The following is a 22,355-nucleotide window of genomic DNA, read 5'->3' as shown; positions in this document are numbered from 1 at the left end:
AACTTGATGTTGCTATGGTCGTTAATGCTTGCACGTGTTGCCGATAATGCGTTGCTATATGTCGATTATAGATGATGAACTGAATCCTCGAACCACTGTTTTCGTCAGAGTTTACACGAACGATGTGTCGTACAAGACCTCCAGATTAGATCAGTCCTGGAACAGACTATATCCAGAATTAAGAATCATGATAACAATTGCAGTTGCCAGAACACCTTTACGAGTTCCCTAAAACTGTTCTGAACAGATCAAGATTGAGACTAGCGCTACTCTTTCAAAAATGTCAATTTTGACTATTCAAGGTCTATCTGCACGTTCTAACTGTAGCCGCTTTATTAGGTGTAGTCCAGGAGTAGCACCAGTTTATGAACAATTTGGAAATATTCTACTAAGATTGTCCCCAGCCTACGGAAGCTCTGGATTTAATCTTTAAAAAGAGTTCCAGAGTCAGCCAGCTCTGGGTTGACCCAGCCACGCAAAAACGAACAGACAAGATACAGAACTGGTGCTTTGGAAGTTAAGACGTCTTCTACAAATTTCATATAGAATTGTATGTCTCATGCTTTTTCTAATTCTCTTAATTGCATCGAACCTGTTGGTAGGAAGTTCAAGCAATCTAGGAAAAAAAGAACATGACAAACTTTTGTAAGCATAATTGTATATTCTATTTTTACATATCAAAACTTAAGAGCAAGGAAAATTTAATTTAAATTTGCCGTTTTTTATTAGTCAGTTCTTCATTCTAACGTTGCAAATAAGCGAATTGAATTGAAATTAAATTTTTTAATGCAATTTTGTAACCATTGTCAAAATTTGATAACGCCCATTTTGCTCTAACAAGGAATAATCATTCAACTCAATAAAAAATGCTTGTAGCATTTTATTCAGAATTTTTAGTGCGTGATTAGTGATGGTCTGTCTAATAAGAGTGCAGATACCCCCTTGATTTATTGCGAAAATTCGATCAACGATTCCAATAATTGCGTTCATAGAGTTTCATAATTTTGTGTGCTCATACTTAGTAATAGATTTCATTTAGTCCATAGAGCAAATTAACAGGCAGGCACATTAAGTTCCGACCCCGTTCATCTACAATTTTCAATTAATTGTCTACCAAATGAGGAAGAGATTTTAAAAAATTAACACATCAACATATCGTTAAACAAACTACAAAATGAATAAAACAATCTGCCTTAGAGGGCCTATGACACCTGCGACTACCATAATATGACTACCAGAAAACGCAACGATAAAAATCAAATAAGTACAAATATTAATTACAACCAAAACTCGTTGTCCATTTTTTGAAAACCATTAAAAACCAAATTAAAATGGCATCAGATAAGACTTATACTAAAAAGATTAACCTGTACTTTATTAGAACAAAATATGGAATTTTTCCTCAATGCGACTTGGTAAAAAGTCCACAAGAAATGAACAAAAGAGCACAGTTTAATAAAACATTGCTTTTTTGAAAAGAATTAATTTTGAACTGATTGGAAACCTTATGCATCAAATGAAATCATTGAGAGATTCTTTTTTACCCCCATAGAGAGCGATTGAGACCTTTCACTATTCAGGATATGTCATACGACTACAAAAAGAACGAAAATTTGCTAGAAAACGATGTCCCAGCAAATTAAAGTGCAGCTGTTTATTCAAAACATTTAAAATCTTCATTTGCGTTTTGTTCAAATGACAAAATTTGTAAATCAAACGACGCTTAATATTGTAATTTTTTGAAAAAACAAAAACCTACAAAAAAAAGGCGATAATGCAAAAATCACAAATTTTTTTTGAAAACTGATTGTACAAAGAACAAATACTATTTGAGGAAAAAAACCACTATAAAGAGCAAGTTGTACTTCAATGGACAATAGATGTGACTTGTCTTTAGAGATGCTAAGCTACAAGTTAACAGATATAAGATTGGCAAATCTCAAAAATCTATGAAAAGTCTATCTCAAAAATCTTAAAAAAAAACAAATATTTTCATAGCCAACAAAGCTTTCGACTAAAATAGTAGAGTTCGTCTTGCAACTACTTATAAAATTATTTGCACCTCTTATTAGTGAGACTAAATCATAAGACTATGAAATAACATTAAAAACAAGCTGAATTAAAAAAAAATTTCACAAATAACTTTACCTAACCACAGTGTTGAAGCCATTAAATTTATAAAATAATAAACGCGGGAATAAAAAAATCTTCATTGGCGTTTCCTTTGATCATCTCAAAGTCCTTTTGTGAAACGACTATAACAATATGACAAAAAATATAACCACAAAAATTGAAAAGTATCTAAATTCAGAAAATTCTGAAACAAATTGTCTAAGCCCTGAAGACATCAGTCAAAACGTTTAAACAACAGAAAACTTTGTTTGTTTCAACAAAACATCATAAAATGCTCTAAATAATGAGGAAAAAATCTGAAAATGGAAACAACATTGTAAAATACGAAAAAAACGCATTTTAATTTGAAAGTAAAAAAACACTAACAATTTAACAAAATCAGTTATTAGGCTCATTTTTCGATGTACGGTTGGCCACTGAAACCTTTAATCACCCAATATTTGGCATACGACAACAAAAAATAACATATAGAGGGCAAAAGTAAAAGGCTACCAAATTCTGCAAGAGAACGTGTCGCAGCCCTTAAAAACCATATGCCACGAAAAGAATAAATATGTTCACATCCAAATTTTGCGAAAGTTTTTTCAGTTAAATTGCTAAGTAATGTGACCAAAGAAACAAAAACAACAGCAAAAATGGGAAATAATGCACAAAATTTTCAAATTCTGTTTGAAAACTCGTAGTACCAAAACCACGAAAACATTCTGTTAAAACATCCGCCACAGAATTAGTTTGTAATCTATAAGGAAGAAAGTTTGACTTGTTTTCACTGAGAAAAAGAAAAAAAGTTGACTGAAATATAAAAAATTGACAAGTTCAAAAGTCATTGAAATTCCCTTAAAACAAATACATTTAATAACATAAGAGACACTAGGTAACAACTGAATGCATAGTAAAAGTTTACTTACACCTCCAGACGCTCCAGACGAAGCTATTTGGATTTTTGAATGGATAGACGCAAAAAAAAAATCAGACTGCAGAAACAATAACAATTGAAGGCAGAACACTAAGATTTCAGTGAATGTTTACTAAAACTCTTCATCAAAACCATAAAAACCCTTTGATTCGCTGAAAACAAATTTTGTATGCATGCGACCTCATGTTCACAAAGATGAGAGCTGTCAATAATGTAGCCTTGAAAAAAATTTGTCCGCAATTAACAAAAAAGCACAAATATTTTCAAAAAAGGCAGCACAAAAATAAATATTAAAAGTTTTAGATTCTAAGAACCCATGATAACATCAAACCGATCCCTGATTTTGCCGCGTGTGTTAAGGTTTCTAGGTCACAACGTCTGACAATTTTTAACAACGTGGACCAAAAAAATTTTTTTGCCACTTCTGATTTCGAATTTTGAGAATTTTTGTGACACTGATTTCGAATTTTAAAATTACGAATTTTGAGAAATTTATCAAAAGTTTTAGCCAAACAAAACTTCAAACAACGTAGCAACGCCCTTCTATCTCTAACGGCAAAAAACTCTACCGTTAAAAATTTTTACTTATTTTAAATTATATTACCGCAATTGTTCCAAATTTGAGAAAAAATTACTGAAAATGTGAACAAAAACAGACGAATGTTCACAAAACTTTAAACCTCGATAACTCCCTGTAAAAAAACGAAAATCGAAAAAATCTTTTTAATTCCATATTCTAGGATGTACGTGCTTTTTAATGATACAACTCATTATTCTCTACGCTGCATATGTCGATCGGCGAAAATTGTTTGAAAAAAAAAACAGTTGAGTATATAGATCCTCCCTCCCAACTAAAGTGGGGGTCGGAACAATTAAGTATTGATTCTCAACATTCATGCGTAGTAGTTTTGTCACAAATGGCATATGAACCACTTACGTACAAAAAGTTAAATATTATGGCTTTGAAACCCTCCAAATATTTTGAAATGCCTCGATAGTTTGCTCATGGTAAATCCGCTCAAAATCTAAAATCAGCTAAAAATAATTTTCATCATTTAAATACAAAATAATGAAGATCAAATTTTAGTGAAGAAAATGGTCTTTACACTTGATATTATATATGATATAATGCTCGATATTATCGAAGCAGCGTGAACAGTCATTACTATTGCCAAAGATAACGTTAATTATAATGCAAAAAAAAATTAAGAAAAACATTTAGTGTTAAGTCCTTGTCAAAATTATTCAAAAATTGTTATTTCTTCCACTTTATTGGCATCTAAGCATTGTAAAATTAAGCCATCGAAAAGCTTGGGTTTCTCAATGTTTCGTTTTCAAGTTTTTCGACTTAGTTTATAATAAATTTTCCAAAAATACCCAAATTGGTATTTTTGTTGTCAAATGGTCAAAACATATAATTTATTTTTGATAGTCTTTAAATTGTCAAGGTATGTCGTTCAATGTCGAGTTTTCTTGAGCGAAAGTAGACAGCTATCGATTTTCAAAACCTTAAAACTAAATATTGCTGTCCAAATTCTTTTTATCGTCTAGGCACCAGAGTAGAACTCCAGTAATTCACCGTTTGGTATCTTTTAATCCGCAAATATTTTCGCTGCTAAAATCACAGCAAAATACTTTCTGCTGTTTTCTCAAATTATACTTGCACATTTTCGGTTTTTGCTTGCTCCAAACTTTTGTCAGTTGAACTAATTGGACCTGCTTCTTCAGATCAAAATAAACCCTAAGTCAAATTCTTAACGCCCGTTTTACCCGAATTAAGTTTGTTTTTAATACTCGAAGCCCAATTTAATGACTTCGGGAAACTAAACCCCTTCTTGCCAAGTTCTTTGTCTCAAATACCTTCCCCCGGCCATCGTTTGAGAGCAACTCGCTAGCCCGGCATTAACTAAATAACTTTACTCGTCAGAAATTCAGAAATCTGATGAGCTTTGTAGGTTAGCACTTATCTTTCTAGGAAGTGTAATGTCACTGTCATGCAACATTGTTCAGTGGCAAAATTTTGCGAAATCGAGCCTCAAGCTTTCGCAAGTGTTATTTTAGTATACCTGGTGTTAGAAAATGGAGCAAAATGCAAAGGTAAAACCGTTTTTAAAACTTCAATTAATTACTGTATTTACATTTGCACAATTTACACGAGACAGAAATTATTTTACAATTCGGATCTAGCTTCTAAAGTGCAAACTAGCTTCTAAAGTTTCAGTATGTTAAAAACTTCCTTGCTTCAGGGAAATTTCATTCTTCAATATTGACAATTCTGCGAAACTCTCCACAAGCTGGAACACAAACCATAACATTTTAATCATTTCAACATATTTATGTCCATTGTAAACATAATAAAATTCATAGACTTCGAAAAAAACCCACCTAATTTTAGATAGGAAATAAACCCCCATGGAAATGATATAAAACTATCATATAAAACTATCACAACAGAACAAATTATCACGACCAAACTTCAAATTTAAAATGGGGGTTTATTTTTGTGGGGGTTTTTTCCTATCCAAAATTAGGTGGTTTTTTCCGCGGGTGTCTATCTCCTAGACGAAAAAATCATCCAATCAGAAAGCAAAGGAATTGCTCATACACCGCTTTTTCTAATAAAATCGGCGAAGATTCGTACAACGTACCATATCCGTAAGGATATTGACTTTCCAGGTGAGGAGATCGTGTTCCTCTTTGAGACTTTTGTTCTTCTCTTTAAGTTCACTCAATCTACTGCCTCCTTTACTTGTTCCTATTGTGGCTGTTCCCGTCGTTATACTTGCTAATGTGGACCCTTGGCCCGGCTCGTCTGACTCTAAACAGGATCGAACATGATTTCAGATCAGTTTGGATCGTTACAGCATGCATGGGTTTTTCTCCACCACTAGATACGCAATGTTTTCTCCTAGGTTCATCAGTTTTTTGAACAAATTGAAAGTATTCAAAGGCTGTGGTTTCTTTCTAAAAACTTATAGCCCCAGATTGCCAAGTGATCTAGACGTAGCAAAACTACCTAGACCACAATTTTGAAAACCGCGTACATGAGGCGGTGTTAATAGTATTTAAAAAAAAACTAGCCAACAGGTTGCTATACAATGATATACAAAAAGCGGGGCTAGGGGTATTAGCCGACACACAAATTGGAAGACACCCCACATAAAAATACAAATAAGACATAAATAATTGCAACTAACTACGTTTGAGAGCAATTTGAAAGCATCGGAATACGCAGGTTTAAGCTTTAAAAACATAACCGACTAACGTCGGCGAATTGCTCTCAAACAACCGGCGAGCGCATGGCTCCATCAGTACCTAGCCACGATTTAGTGAGGCCAGCTTTAGCTTAATTGAAGCCACATAACAGCAGCTGATGTTTGGCATCAACAAAAGAGTTAAGGAGAGAGAGAGAGAGAAAACGTGAACAAGAGAAGAAAAGAAATTCCAACCGACACACACACACACACACACACACACACACACACACACACACAGAGAGAGAGAGAGAGAGAGAGAGAGCTAGAAACATTTTTCATGATGAGATTCGACTCTGCAAATTTTAGTTTTCTAGCCTTGTTAGTAATTAAATCACATAGAAAGAAACTGAAAAGTGCAAAATTTAAGTTTTCACATTTTCGCTGTGAAAAAACGTTCAAAACCATTTTCTTCTCTCTGGAATTCTGCCATGATATTCAGCTAAAACTTCAAAACCATTTCATTGTCTCAAGAGATTATCCACTCTCCCTATTTAAAGCCTTAGATAGTTTCACTGGGTCATCAAGATCCATGAACTTGGAAAACAATAATTTTCCGAAAAACTGGAATAAATTTCATCAAAAATTGCTATAACTCGAGTCATTAAATAATGATAACCATTCCATTAACTTTGAATACTATGCAGCAGCTTATTATCGAAACTTGGAGGAGCTCCCGGGGCCCCTGGTGCCAGAAAAAAATTCAAAAAAAGTGCAAATATTCAAAAAATGCAATTTTTTTTTAAAAATGCTTAAATTAGTGGTATTAAAATCTTGAAAAACATTCCATTACATCTAGAAACTATGCAGTAACCTATTATCAAACCCTAGAGGAGGTTCCTTGGCGCTTGAGGCTGCAGAAATCTAAAAAAGACAAAAATTTTCAAACTTAAAATTGTGAAAAGTAGTATAAATTTGCGCGTTTTTGTTGCGAGTACCAAAACATATAGCTCTTAAAAGGGTCACGAAAGGTACTCATGCCACGCAAAAGAACATAATCAACTTTAACCAGCCTCAATTTTGAGACTGTTTCAATAAAAACTCAAAAAAATGACGAAAAAACACGAAAAATTGGTGGGCTCAAAAACTCCTAAAAATGACTTTTTAACCTTTAACTACGGCCTTCCCAGTAGCTTCACCACACTAAGAACTACTAAAAGCGGCTAAGGGCCTCTAATGAAACGCACGCAGGGCGCTACCTGTTTTTCCCCCGTTTTAAAGAAAAATCAAATGGGTCAGACGAAAAATCGGTCAAGAGAAAAATCGCATAAAAAAGACCAACAGGACTAATTCGTTTGAGAGCAATTGATAATAAAGTCAGCAATGCCAAAAAAATGCCAGATTTTCATAGAATTAACGCAAAGTTTTAAATGCCAAAAATTTAGGAGCTTAAATGTTACAAAATGTGTTTCAAGCAACGCTAAGTGACTCTGCAGCAGTCACTTTGAAATTCCGGCGCGATTCTTAGATCAAAATGCGGTTCTCGATTAATGCCCGATTTTCTCAGTGACGACAACAATATCGTGTAACCTATATATAAAAAGGATACCGCTTCTAACAAATTTTTCAACACCATGAAAACTCATAGAACTGACCTAGCTGTAAAATCTGTTGTTCTGAGTTGAACCTGACACTTCCTATTCTTCCCAATCTGAGAGATGGTTCAGCCCAATCTGTCACTCGCAGATCTGCAGCATCCTGTTGGTTGCTCAAATCCATCATAGAGTGCGCTTTGCGCCTCAGGGACGCGCGCGGTTGGAATGGAGCCATTTTCAATTCACAACTCAATTATCTGAAACTAAGTATTCACAGCCTGTGTGCAAAAAAATACAAGGAATAGCTCAGCAAGTGGCTTGACTGGTCATTATAATTAACTTATACCATTATAAAGGCTTAAAAATCAATTCTAGATTGGTTATGATCCACCCGTGGGTGATAATATGAATGACATTCGGGGGAATTGGATAACTTCAGCGGTGTTAATGACGTCTCTACTTTTTCAATAAAGCTTTTAAAAGTAGTTTATTCGTCTAATCGCTTTAAATTTACAATTTAAACAATTATCTACATATTTTATATTTTTTATATTTAAACAATATCTAACTACAGAAGGAGGACAATTAGATATCCATTCCGTCCAATCTCTTCTCAAGAGTTTGCACATTGGCACAGTGGTCAGTCACCATATCTAGAAGCATTTCAATTCTGAGCCTCAATAAGTTGTTCTGCTCTTCTAGCTCGAGATTTTCTTTCTCCAGTTGTTCACATTCTCCTTCGTTTTCACCTTGATCTTCTAGAAAAAACAAATTCACCGTGCTTATTTTGCAACTTTGAAACAGAAAGATAAATTGTTTCTAACTTTCTAATCTTTTTCAGTGTGTGAAGGGGTTGGCTTACAGGGGGCAATAACTTCACTAAAAGCCTTCAAATGACGTCATTAAAGGTTATAGACTAAGATTTAAAGCGAAAAAAAAGAAACCTATTTCACCGCACTATTCACCTCACTTTCATAGAGTTTGCCCCTCAAAGAGCTTTGATATACTCTCAAGTGTTCTAAAGTAGAGCAAAAAAGTTTTCAGCTTCTTTCTGTAGGCATTTTTGTTTGGTATAAAAGATGAAAAAATTAAAATTGAAAAATTAAAAAATGAAAAATTCAAATTAAAAAATGAAATTAAAAAATTAAAATTAAAAGAATTCAGGTCTCATTTGGACAAATTACTAGCCTTCAACGAGCTTTTCAATCACTTGGCAGCCAAACAAATTTTGCGCTAAACAAATGTTACATTTACTGTCAAACGACCACATCTAGAATGATGATCTAAATTTTAAAACACCGAGAAGAGAATTAAGGAAATCAGATCTCACCTTATGGTGTATGTTCAAAACCTGCCATATTCTAATATTCCTTTCCAATAAAATCAGTTATAAACACGGTTATTCGATCCTTAGGTATCATATTTGAAGTCAGAAAAAGGGAGAGAAAGGAAATTAAAGTGCAGATTAAGTCCGAAATTCGTCGAAGTTTAAAAGAGCTATACCAAAATCAACGAATATGTGATAATTGTATCCACCTAAAGTTTGCCCAAGAGCAGAAAAACAGAGCATGCAAAAATGCAGACATTTAGGCGAGAAATCTAATTGAAAATTCTTTGAATGAAGCCATTGGATTCAAAACTGCTTGCGTTCAAAAATAAAGAGTTCCATTTCAGTTACTTTACTGTCAGAAGTAAAACTCCTTCACTTAAACAATGTTCTTTTTAAAGATATTCCTATTCCTATAACAAAAAATGACTCAACAAAGCCTAGCTAAAAAATTTGATGGGTTGGAACAATAACCACTCAACATAATTGAGTGATTTAACTATCAAACAAACTTAACAATAAGCTGGTAATAAATTTTCTTGTTTACTCTAAGTGAAGGTTTCCGTGACGCGCCAAATGGAGTCATTGCTATTTCATATAAATTCGTTAAATTCAAATCTATAATTTTATTGTTCCGACCCCACTTGTGGGGGAAGAACTATATACTCAAATGGATTTTTTTGTTCAGTCAATTTTGGCCGATCCATATACTCATCGTAGAGAAATGTGAGTGGTATCAATAAAAAACACTTGTCCAGCGTAGAATTCAAAAATAAAAAGATATTTTTGATTTCGTATTATTCGAGGAGTTATCGAGGTTTAAAGTTTTGTGTGAACACGGGATATTTGGCATGATTTTGTTCACTTTTAACGTAATTTTCTATCAAATTAACTCATTCTACAAATATATTAATTCAAAATTACCTTTCACGCTACAAAACGAAATCGCTCAAGTTTTTTGTCTTCGATTCTGAAATTTCGTAATTTTTAATGAAATTTTGGTTTTTTGAGATTTTACTGAATTTCTGCAATCCTATAGCATAGACAAAAAGTGCAAAAGTAAGGAGCACTAAGTCAACCTATCTTGTGCTTTGAGTGCCCAGCTAATGGCTGTTAAAAGACGCTAAAATTGAAGATAAACCGATCTAAAACATATTGTCGTGAACTGTGAGTCAATCTCACCAATGACAGGACTCCCTTCCTTTCTACTGCAACCAAAATTAATCTGGTTAGCGGTTTCATCTTCTAGCCATTGGTTTTATAACTTCGATGCCACGAGTTTTCATAATTTTTTATTTTGGGATAATCTTTCGTAGTTTTGTTCTTTTTGAAATCTTATCACATTATCCTAAGATTGATAATTCCCATTGGCTTAGAAAAGACGTTCAATGGATCATACAAAGCTTTTCAGAGAAAAGCTTATGGTTTAAATGGCTTCGACACTTTTTCTCGCACTTTCTGCTAAATTTTTTGCTTTTTGCCTGTATTTGTTGTTGTTTTCATAGTCATCAGACTTATTGTGATCTCTGATTGATAATTTATGACCGACAAACATCCTTGTCTTAACGTCGAGGTATAATTTAGCGTATTCATTGACTTCCATTGAAAGCCAATGAATTTAATGGCGATAGTACTACGGGTTTTCTCAAGACTTTCGTGGTTTTAATATATTTGTCGATTTTTGAAGTCATATTGTTCAAACAGAAAAATCCCATTGATGTTAAAAAGTTAATTGAATATAGATTTTTTACTGAAAGTTCAATTTTTATGACTTCGAAACTTCTTTCAATTCTTTTTTGAACTTGCTGTTTTGCCTGGTTTTTTTATTCTCTATGTAGCGGTAAAATGCATAGGGGTCTGATAAGTTTCTAATGGAGGATTGAATTATTGATGTTACTCAAAGCAGTCCGTGTACAGCGAGTCTTAAAGTTAATATTATTCTTTATCGAAAAAAAATTAAAACTTAGTTTTTGTTGTTATTTTCGTCAACTTGTAACTTATTCTAATCATTGAGAGGCCCTATCCATTTCCCTGTCATTCAAAAATTAACGTCTCTATTGCTATTGTAGTAACTGATGTTTTGATTATTGGTTAATATGCGTTTTCATAAAGTTTTGTGAGTAGTCAATAAAGTGTTTCTTTATCTCATCTTTTAGCACATTTGCGTAATAACAGATCCCAATGACTTTCAAATGAAACCCAAGTAAACTTAATTAATCTTTCAGAATAATTTTAGCTGAATTTGTATAAATAATAATTGAAAACTACATTCAGATAATAGCTAATGATTTTAATGGATCCAATAAATTTTGTTTTCGCATACTGTTTGTGAATTTTTCTGCCTTTTTCGTCCATTTCTATGGCTTAGTCTCCGGTTGGTTTTGTAATGACTTCTATTAAACTTATCGAAAAATATTTCGTTGAAACTAATTGATTTCTAAGTTTGGAATTACTTGGTTTAAAAAATGTTGATTGATTTCTGAATTTCGCCTCATTATTTCTTCTTTTTGTCGATTTGTTACAGAGTCTCATTAGGGAAAAGTTCCATCTGCTGAGTAGTTAGGACAAAGTAAATTTGTGTAGTTAAGGTTTCATCCGATTGCATTTTGACGTTGTTACTAGGTGCTTTTAAATTGAGATAGAGTTTTTGCCGTGAAATTTTTCTTTTTGCTTATTTTGTTGTTTTTTTTCTCGTAAACTTTTTAATGGCAGATCCCGTGAGCGCTGTGATGAGGCACGGCATTATGTAATTCAAATAGTAGTGTGTTTGTGTAACGATTTTTTTGAACTATTTGACATCTATTTTTGATTATCTCGTCATTCGGTTGACAGTTAAGACAAAAGTGTAGATAAGTTATTGTTGTGGATTCTCCGTCTGGTAACTGACGGGCATCTCTGCCTTTCCGTGTTTGTTAAAATATCGTTCTCGTGTTCCGGTACCTGTTACAATCACCGATGATTTGCCACCTGCGGCTAGTTGTTTCTAAAAACTTTTCATCGACAAATTTCCACATGATCTTCAATATTCGTTTTTCAGACCAATCATTTTTGTGAAGTCTATTTGCTTTTCGAGTCTGTTCACTATGCGGGCCGTTCTAAAGATAAATTCGGTTCCCGCTTTTTCAGTTCTGGCTTTCGATGTCTTAAACAGTTCGTCAGCTCTTCCAATTTTCGTTTCCCCCTCAGGAAGCTTAGGTTCCCTAACTTCCTCAGATGTCAGTTTTCTTAGCAGTAAAATGTCATTCAGTTGCAGATACATAGGAAGAGGCAGAATATTCAACAGTTTCAATTGAATTTCGTAGCTGGTTTGCACTCCAGCTATCCATTTTACGCACCTTTTTGGAAATTTCTCACTACAGTTAAATCTGTTTTCAGGAGCGCAACGCATTGAAGGCCGTAGACTAGTACTGAAGAATTACGGACTTGTAGAGACCGAGTTTCACACTTGTTGCAATTTTCGGGGAAACATTACGTGCTTTTTTAACTATGTGCTTTTTTAAACTATGTGCTTTTTTAAATCGGTGCTCAAGGTACTTTTCAGAGGACAGGCTTTCATGTATATGAATCCCCAAGTCTTTCACTACATCACTGCTGTTCAGGACTTTATTCTGCAGGTAGAAATTTTGTTTGGATGCTCCAAAAGACATCGTGGTGCACTTGTCCATTGCTAAGACCATTTTGTTTTCAGTTACCCAGTTGCTTATTGCAACTAAGTCAGCTTGTATTTGATCATGCCCTCTGTTAATGCTTAGTAGTTTCACATCATCAGCGAAAATGTAGGGATAACTGAATCGTAGCACGTCGTGTGCGGATCGGAACGTCATGTGCGAACGCACATTAACGAGCACCCTTGTCTTTATTTGCAATTAAAAGTTGAGTCAATGACTGATCAGACTGCTCTCTTCTGCGAAATAACCAACTGTATGTTTGATGATTAAACGGGAAAAACTTGAATTCACGTCGTCATAAAAAAATTAAAACAGTGTTATAAATAGAATATGGAATAGACTACATGCCCATAAAATCAAGAGAGATGAAATAATGGTCCACATCCCATCTCACATCAAAATGTGAAAAAAATTTGATGTTTAACACTATCAATGGGAGGCACTTTGGGGGTGTCAAGAAATGAAGAATTTTTGTGAGATGAGACAGGAGGAAGATAGTACGTTATGCAACCCCCAGTTACGGAGCACGTGCTATTATATAGTAAATCATTATATTAAAATATGGTACTTGCGGCTGGGGGTGCAAATACTATGCACCCACTAAGCTGGAGGGGGAGCACAAACACAAAAGATCCGAGATTCGTTTTCTTCTAATCCGTAGAAGATTAATAGAAAATTTTAGCTACATACCTTTTCTCCAGTCTCCATTGACAAAATACAGTTCACCGCTGTCAGTTCTCAACTTTGCACCTTTCAAATTTGTGACCTCTAACTTGTCGCGTTCAAATTCGGCTCTTGTATCCGGCTCATTGACAGCTAGTTCATTCAAGGAGTCGGCCTTCTTTTTGCGCTCAGGAACTTTTTTGGGCGCAAAATCTTTTGGTCCAAAAATTCCCATGGTAACTTTCTATAAGATCTGAAGAAAGATAGATATCATTTTCCTCTAGCAGTAATAATAGATTTTGATCCAAAAAAATTAAACATCAGCTGAGAAAAATGAAAAACAACAGACAGACGGCATTAGAACACAAAAAACTAATGCCGAAAGTAGATGAGTCAAACTAACAGCCTCCCTTTTTCAATCACAGCTCCCATTGAAGCAGCAACAATTTCGCGCCGCCTAAGTGCCCTTGAGCTTCGAATGCAGAGGATGGAACTCCTTAGGAGAGCAAATAACATGGTGCATTGTATTATGGTGCATTGTTTTGATTCAAATACTTTCAACAATTTCTAACAATTTCGGTGCTAGATATAATACAATGCACATTTAGGGACACAGAATTCAACCACAAAATGGCCCCATACTGTGACTAGCAATAAAGTCAATGTGACTGGCAATCCTTTGATAAAGGTCTTAAGAAAAATCAAGAGATCTTGACTGAAAATCAGCATCCAACTGAGTGGTCATCCAGTATTGTTAATGAGACGTTGGATAAAAGTTTCGCAGGGAAAGGCTACAGAAAAACACCCCAAAAATGACATCTTAAAACAACTAAGTCTTAACAAAAATGAGATTGAACTGAGATTTTTCGTTCAATAGAGCAAACATCACTACAAATTTTGCAAGTAGACTGAAAAAATTGTGATATTCGAATCATTTTCACAGCGAGCAAACTAAGAACTTGCTTGCCTAGCCAGAAATCATCTTTTGATTAGAATCTGAAATCACATGTGGTATATGAAGTTCCAAGTAATCGATGCAGTTCCTTCTAGGCTGGCCAAACCAGCCATGTTACCACCAGAATTTCGGAGTATCAAAAGAATGATTCCTCTGTTGGACAACACCTCGTTGAATGTTGTGATAAATCGCATAATACTGAATGGGAGATTCTAGATGCATGTCGCGGGGTTGAAAACTAATGAAAAGAGAAGCAATCTACATCAAGAAGCTGAAACAGCAATTAAATTCAGGCTACGAGAACCGGGGGCGGGAATTGACATTGAAGTATAAGTTCAAAAACAAAAAATTTGACTTCTGAAATTCAAAAACTGTTCTGGGACATGTAAATTCAAAATTTTGTCAAACCCAGCAAGTAAAAACAACAACGGATAAGAATGAATGTAAAAACTTCTTTTCAGGGATAGAAAACAATACACCGGGAATTTTCAAAAACTCCGGAAACAAGATTGAATTAATTTTATTATTAGTGTAAATAAATTGTTGTAAATGTCATTTTAACTGTGCATAAGTTTGAAAAATTTTTGTCATTTTAACTCAATTCTTAGAATTAGCTTCAGAGACAATTTTATTTACTTTGTAAATTATTTTTTAATTTTCAAACGTGACGACGAACACAATGTTCGGAAACTTTTGTTTTGTAAAGTCAATTTAAGTTTTAATTGACTATTCCTTCTTCTCTGCATTCAGGGCAGATATCAAAACTGCACTGTTTTGAAGATGTTATTGTCTTTTTATCCTACATAAATTATTTGACAATTCCCATTTTTGTCAAACAGGGGTCATTACTGTTGTATTCTCAGCTTCAAGGGAAATCATCCGTAGTATTCTATAGCGCATTGGGAAAGAGGTTATCATGTTATGGGGATGAAATTTTAACAAAAGCAAAATTAAGAAAATCTGTTCCCAAAAATGGGTGATTAGTGGCTGCTCCGGGGCCCTTCATGCACTGTGTTTTCGTAAAGAATTTCGTGTTGCTAAGAAGAGTTAACCATCGACAAAAAATTGTTTATTTACTCGAACGTTTTCGCAATAATTTGCATTGTCAAGAGTTAAAAAATTCTTAAGATAAATATTTACTTGTTTGGATACATACAGCAACTTCTCATGATTATCTACTTCCATTTTCAATTTTTCCTAAATTCCAAAAAGTTTCCACCTCAAAGTTTGTTAAAATATTAAAAGAACTTTAAAACTGTTAATAGGAGTCTTTTTCTTTAGAAGTTTTGAACAGTTTTTCGTTTTGATGAACCATATAACTTTGCTCACAGGGCAATTCGAAAAATTATGTTAGGTAGAACATGCTTTCTGTACTTAATGTTTTAGTGTTTGTTCCCTGCTCTTCGACTCGTCCCGCGTATTCAGTTCTGAATTGCGTCTAATAATGTGTAGAGCTTCTATGGACATAAATTTCTTGGTATCCTGGCATTGATTATCTTTAATTAAATCATGTTTGAGACCAACAGCATTCCACAATAGGCTGTCCCGCAGGTGAATCGGTTTTTTGATACTCCAAAAATCTCGTGGCCAAATGTTGACACCTATGTCCGACATAGATGGAATTTCATCCACAACAACTGAGTTCGTAGACCAATTGAGATTGCAGATTGCTATCAAAACTAGATTCTAGGGACGCTAGGCAGGTTCGAAGTTTTCACGTGGAAAATATGGATGTCAGTTTGAACGTTTTTTCCAGTTTCCGCTTCAATTGAAGGCTGATGTTAGCTCGATACTGCAGAAAGAAATGGCTTAACATCATTTACTGGTGGTTTTTGTCCCCTCTGTTGCACATTCTCGCCATCACTTTTCAGTTGAGGTCTAATTATGATTTCCTGTAAAACAAAGTTGGTTGTGCTAGGAGTCCAACCTTCAGGATATTGAGGATAATTTTGGCCAAACACTTTCAATTTCTCCTGGAGTTTTGTCAAAATTTAGCCATGCTCAATTGCTTCTAAAATCGCTGTGAACAGTCCCTTTTCAGATATTTTGCTTATATTGGATTGGTGCACAGCTATGTAAATTCAGGAGAAATCCCTTATTGATTGGTTACTTGTACCACTAGCAAATAATTTTATTACAGCAATTTGCAATGATGTTAGTGTTTGTCACGCTTTTCCATTGTGAATTCTAAATACCTATGAAGGGTGTTTACTTTTTGAGCAAGATGTCCGGTTCGTCGCATACCGTAAAACTATATGTTCTATTTATTTTTCAAAAAATTGTCTTTAATTTTTCTGGTTCACTATCTCGTTTGTTATTTTTCTGGCAATTAGAGCAATACGAGACCATGTCCCTCATTTTAGCGTGAAGTTGATCATCAATATCTTGGCATTTTGCATGAAACCAATTCTCACATTTTTCACATTTGAGGCTTTTTCCTCTATAGTTGACTCTACGGTTGCAGTCAGGGCAGTCCTCAACACTTTTTTAGGGAATTTATTGATGATCTCTTTTTTTGACTTGATATGATGTTCAAATGATTTCATCCAAGTGTTTGCCAGAGTTGCTGCAAGTGATTGTTCCATTGCTAAGCCATTCACCTGACAAAACCAATTTTCATGGCTTTAAAACAGGCCTTTCTCACAACTAACTTCAAGAGCATTTTCAAAGTCGATCTTGCCATCTCTGTGGCGTGGTCTCCAGAGTACAGGCTCCTCAATGTTATTTCAATTGCTTCATTAACTGGGACATTGGTATATAGGCTCTTTCCGGCCAAAAAACAGTGCTCTTACTAGGCTCCAATTTTGACGGATTCTTGTTTTCTCCGTGCATCGGGCGTTGATGTCTCAATGTTAGCAACCGGTACTTTAACAAAGATTGGAATGAAGAATTTTTTTAAGTTGTAATAAATAAAGACAACACTGGGCGTAAAGGAAGTCCATTTTTGTACACTTTTGTTGGGCGCTAATGTCTTGCGGTTTCTCCTCTTGTTGAACATGTCTTTTGATAAATTTTTGCTGAAAAAGGATCTCCAGTGCCTTTATCAAAAGACACAAACATGATGCAGTTTTATTTCAAAAATTTCGTCCCCTTCCCAACAACTCTGTCGGCGGGTATTTCTCTGACTGACATTTTTAAAATACCATTTTGAAGAAGCTTCAATTTCACAGTTTCTCAACATCAGTTCCGCTTTCCCGGAGCGCGCGGACCCGTTTGTCTATGTCTGCTAAGAAGTGCACCTCATTGAAATTATCGCGAATTTGATGTTTTGGGCCGTAGGAACAAAGATATTTTACAAAAATTGGTAAATTAAAGCCGTAAAATATTGTGATGGAATCAAAAATGTCTTGCCTTAAAGGCCTATCTTGACGTACCAGCAGTTTTTTCAACTTTGCGTTCAACCTTAGTTTATGTTCTAGTCTAATTTTCTGGATAGATAGGCGTATGTTGAAAGCCGCAGAACCGAGAATTTTTTCGTTCAGAGCCCGATACAGTTCGCTCCAACTCATGTCGACCCTAACGCCAAACTCCGCTTTATTTTCTCTTGCTTCGTTCAGTTCCATTTTAAGTAGTCCAGCTGAAAAGCACGTACGGCTTGATCTGAGGAAATATCATTTTTTGGAACACGGAATTTTCGAGAGTATGGTATAGCATTAATTTCAAGGCGTTTTTCTACAAAAAAATCCTGCCATTTCCATTCTCCCGCATATCTAAATTCTTCTTTTGTTCTAGAAAAGTCTTCTATTTGTCAGTTTTTCTCAGGACACGATTCAGCCAACACAGTGGCAGGAATGTTGTCATTTAAAAACGGTTCACTTGAACTACGGACAACTAAGTTCGAAAATAACAACTTGGTCTCGTTTAAATTTTGCTTTGCTTTTGCCTAACGTTGACGTTTTTCCACCTTCGCTATACCTTTTCCCGTCTTCAATAAACCACATAAGTTCCCTCGGTGTCACCAAATGACACCTAACGTCTTCAATTTAAGTGCAGCATCTTGATGAAGTCCTCTGTGCTGCTTCAGACGTCAATAATCACGTCGTTTTCGTGTGGAAAAAATGTGCTTGGTTCCCTGAATAGCAAAAATGGCTGCTTGAGCAAGCTTTTTACAATATTAGGGGCTCCCCTACTTGTAATAAATACAATAGTTTCAAAGCGGTACCTGTTTTGCTGGATGTACTCCACGAGGTTGTCGGTTCCCACTGCCTGAAGTACTTGGATCTGTGATTTGTAGTTGTGTTGTTAACAGTATCGTGTCAGAGTATTAGATCTGTCCAGTGTTTAAGGCTTCTACTTTTTCTACTAAAGATCTGACGTCTTTCAGGATGCTTCCTGAGTTCGTTTTTGGACTCAGGCTCGAAATTGATGTGATATGGGGCGACACTCTTCTCTTTTCCTTCGTAAGTTACTTTGTTCAATGCCTCAGAAAAAGATGACGCCGCTAATAAGTGCATGGCTGCTCTAAAGCCCTGTTATTCTGAAATAACATCCTCAATATAACACTGCTGATGGGTGACCGCTTCATTATGGACCTGGTTGAAAGCCTAGAAAGTTTTAAATTTCGATAAAAAGTTGTTAAATTACTCAAACATCTTCGCAATAACTTGCATCGCCAGGAGTTAAAAACCTGTTAAGTTAAATATTTACAAATATATGCATACATACAGTAACGTGTCATGATTATCTATTTACATTTTCAAATTTTTTTAGAATTCCATTAGGTTTCCACCTTAAAAAAATGTTAAAATGTTAAAAGAACTTTATAACCGTTAAAATTAGTCTCTCTCTTTGTAAGTTTTAAGTAGATTTTCGTATTGATGAAGTAAATAACGTTGATCACATTGCAGTTGGAAAATTTTTTAGGCAGATCTTGCTCTCTGCACTTAATTTTTCTGTGTTGGCCTTGTCTGCGAAAACGAGCTGACAGACTTAAAACGAGTTGAGACTCTGAAAATTGTTACATTTCAACTTAGGATACTTTAAACAGAATTAAACAAAGCTCGAGAAGATGAAGCGCACCTTGATGCAAGGGCCAACAAGAGTAGGAGTGGGGTGCATCGTGATAAAAAAAATACTCGGTTCTGTGCCTTCAACATATTAGACTTGGACATAAACTAAAGCCAATACCAAAAAATGTCAGTACGTAAAGACAGGCCTCTAAGGGAACAGAATGTTGATTCCATCAGAAAATTTGACAGAAATAGCTTACCAATTTTTGTAAAAGATCTATTCTATGGCCCAAAACATCGAATTTGAGATAAGTTCAATGAGATGATCTTTTTTGCAGACAAACAAATTGGTCTGCAAGCTCACGGAAAGCGGAATTGATAGCGAAAAATTGTGTGAGTTTTTGCTTGATATGAGGAAGAGTTCTTTATTAAGCGAAAAAAATTTTGTCAAAATTGCGTTCAACCTGAGAACCAACCGCGAGAGTGTACGTGATCTTCTATTTATTTTTTGAAAAATTGTCTTTCATTTTCTGGTTCACTATCTCGTTTGTTATTTTTCTGGCAATTAGAGCAATACAAGACCATGTCCCTCATTTTAGCGTAAAGTTGATCATCAATATCTTGGCATTTTGCATGGAACCAATTCTCACATTTTTCACATTTGAGGCTTTTTCCTCTATAGTTGACTCTACGGTTGCAGTCAGGGCAGGCCTCAACATTTTTTTAGGGAATTTATTGATGATTTTTTTTTGACTTGATATGATGTTCGAATGATTTCATCCATGTGTTTGCCAGAGTTGCTGCAAGTGATTGTCCCATTGCTAAGCCATTCACCTGACAAAACCAATTTTCATGGCTTTAAAACAGACATTTCTCACAACTAACTTCAAGAGCATTTTCAAAGTCGATCTTGCCATCTCTGTGGCGTGGTCTCCAGAGTACAGGCTCCTCAATGCTATTTCAATTGCTTCATTAACTGGGACTTTGGTATATAGGCTCTTTCCGGCCAAAAAACAGTGCTCTTATTATGCTCCAATTTTGACGGATTCTTGTTTTCTCCGTGCATCGGGCGTTGATGTCTCAATGTTAGCAACCGGTACTTTAACAGAGATTGGCGTGAAGAAAATTTTTAAGTTGTATTAACTAAAGACAACACTGGGCGTAAAGGAAGTCCATTCTTGAACATTTTTGCTAGGCCCTAATGTCTTGCGGTTTCTCCTCTTGTTGGACGTGTCTTTTGATAAATTTTTGCTGAAAAAAGAACTCTTCTTCAAGTCAAGCAAGGCGCTTTCGATGTCCTTTTCAATGTTCACAACAATGTTATCCCCCGTACTAGCAATTTCTTGAAACTGGAGGCAATCATGAGTTTCAGCGAGCTTATTGTGATATGATTGCTTCTTCATCACACTAAATCCAGTGCCCTTGTCAAAAGACACAAACATGATGCAGTTTTATTTCAAAATTTTCGTCACTTTCTCTACACCTCTGTCGGCGGGTATTTCTCTGACTGACATTTTCAACGTACCATTTTGAAGAAGCTTCAATTTCACAGTTTCTCAACATCAGTTCCGCTTTCCCGGAGCGCGCGGACCCGTTTGTCTATGTCTGCTAAGAAGTGCACCTCATTGAAATTATCGCGAATTTGATGTTTTGGGCCGTAGGAACAAAGATATTTTACAAAAATTGGAAAATTAAAGCCGTAAAATATTGTGATGGAATCAAAAATGTCTTGCCTTAAAGGCCTATCTTGACGTACCAGCAGTTTTTTCAACTTTGCGTTCAACCTTAGTTTATGTTCTAGTCTAATTTTCTGGATAGATAGGCGTATGTTGAAAGCCGCAGAACCGAGAATTTTTTCGTTCAGAGGCCGATACAGTTCGCTCCAACTCATGTCGACCCTAACGCGAAACTCCGCTTTATTTTCTCTTGCTTCGTTCAGTTCCATTTTAAGTAGTCCAGCTGAAAAGCACGTACGGCTTGATCTGAGGAAATATCATTTTTTGGAACACGGAATTTTCGAGAGTATGGTATAGCATTAATTTCAATTCGTTTTTCTACAAAAGTATCCTGCCATTTCCATTCTCCCTCATATATAAATTCTTCTTTTGTTCTAGAAAAGTCTTCTATTTTTCAGTTTTTCTAAGGACACGTTTCAGCCAACACAGTGGCAGGAGTGGTGTCATTTTTACATGGTTCACTTGAACTACGGACAACTAAGTTTGCAAATAACAGTTTGGCCTCGTTTAAATTTTGCTTTGCCTTTGCGTGACGTTGACGTTTTTCCACCTTCGCTATACCTTTTCCCTTCTTCAATAAACCACATAAGTTCCCTCGGTTTCACCAAATGATATCTAACGTCTTCAATTTCAGCGCAGCATCTTGATTGAGTCCTCTACTGCTTTAGACGCCAAAAATCACGTCGTTTTCGTGTGGAAAAAAAGTGCTTGGTTCCCTGAATTGAAAAAATGGCTGCTTTAGCAAATTTTTTGCAATATTAGGGGCTTCCCTACTTGTAAAAATTACAATAGCTTCAAAGCGGTACCTGTTTTGCTGGATGTACTCCACGAGGTCGTCGGTTCCCACTGCCTGAAGTACTTGGATCTTTGGTTTGTAGCTGTGTTGTTAATAGTATCGTGCCAGAGTATTAGATCTGTCCAGTGTCCAAGGCTTCTACCTTTTCTACTAAAAATCTGACGTCAGGATGTTTCTTGAGTTCGGGTTTGGACTCAGGATAAAAATTGATGTGATATGGGGCGACACTCTTCTCTTTTCCTTCGATAGTTACTTTGTTCAATGCCTCAGAAAAAGATGACGCCGCTAATAAGTGCATGGCTGCTCTAAAGCCCTGTTATTCTGAATTAACATCCTCAATATAACACTGCTGATGGATGACCGCTTCATTATCGACCTGGTTGAAAGCCTAGAAAGTTTTAAATTTCGATAAAAAGTTGTTAA

The 22,355-nt window shown here is 35.3% G+C and overlaps 1 protein-coding gene across 2 annotated transcripts; it reads right to left on the bottom strand.

Moving 5' to 3' along the window:
* Positions 1 to 5,152: 5,152 nt before the first annotated feature.
* LOC142338530 (protein chibby homolog 1-like) lies at positions 5,153 to 13,745 on the bottom strand. Of its 2 annotated transcripts, XM_075388314.1 has the most exons (4): positions 8,408 to 8,532; positions 7,899 to 8,095; positions 5,698 to 5,867; positions 5,153 to 5,343 (listed from the first exon to the last, which is right to left on the bottom strand). In XM_075388314.1, the coding sequence occupies exons 2-4, from the start codon at positions 8,071 to 8,073 to the stop codon at positions 5,275 to 5,277; spliced, it is 414 nt and encodes a 137-aa protein (XP_075244429.1). In that variant the 5' UTR covers positions 8,074 to 8,095; positions 8,408 to 8,532; the 3' UTR covers positions 5,153 to 5,274. The 2 variants fall into 2 exon arrangements, with proteins under 2 accessions (XP_075244429.1, XP_075244430.1); XM_075388315.1 differs by lacking the exons at positions 5,153 to 5,343; positions 5,698 to 5,867 and adding an exon at positions 13,524 to 13,745 and having other exon boundaries at positions 7,967 to 8,095; positions 8,408 to 8,596.
* Positions 13,746 to 22,355: the final 8,610 nt, after the last annotated feature.

Source organism: Convolutriloba macropyga, chromosome 4, assembly GCF_964194025.1.
Source record: "Convolutriloba macropyga chromosome 4, txConMacr16.3, whole genome shotgun sequence".
Lineage (NCBI taxonomy): Eukaryota > Metazoa > Xenacoelomorpha > Acoela > Convolutidae > Convolutriloba > Convolutriloba macropyga.
This window is presented reverse-complemented; position numbering and strand designations above follow the sequence as displayed.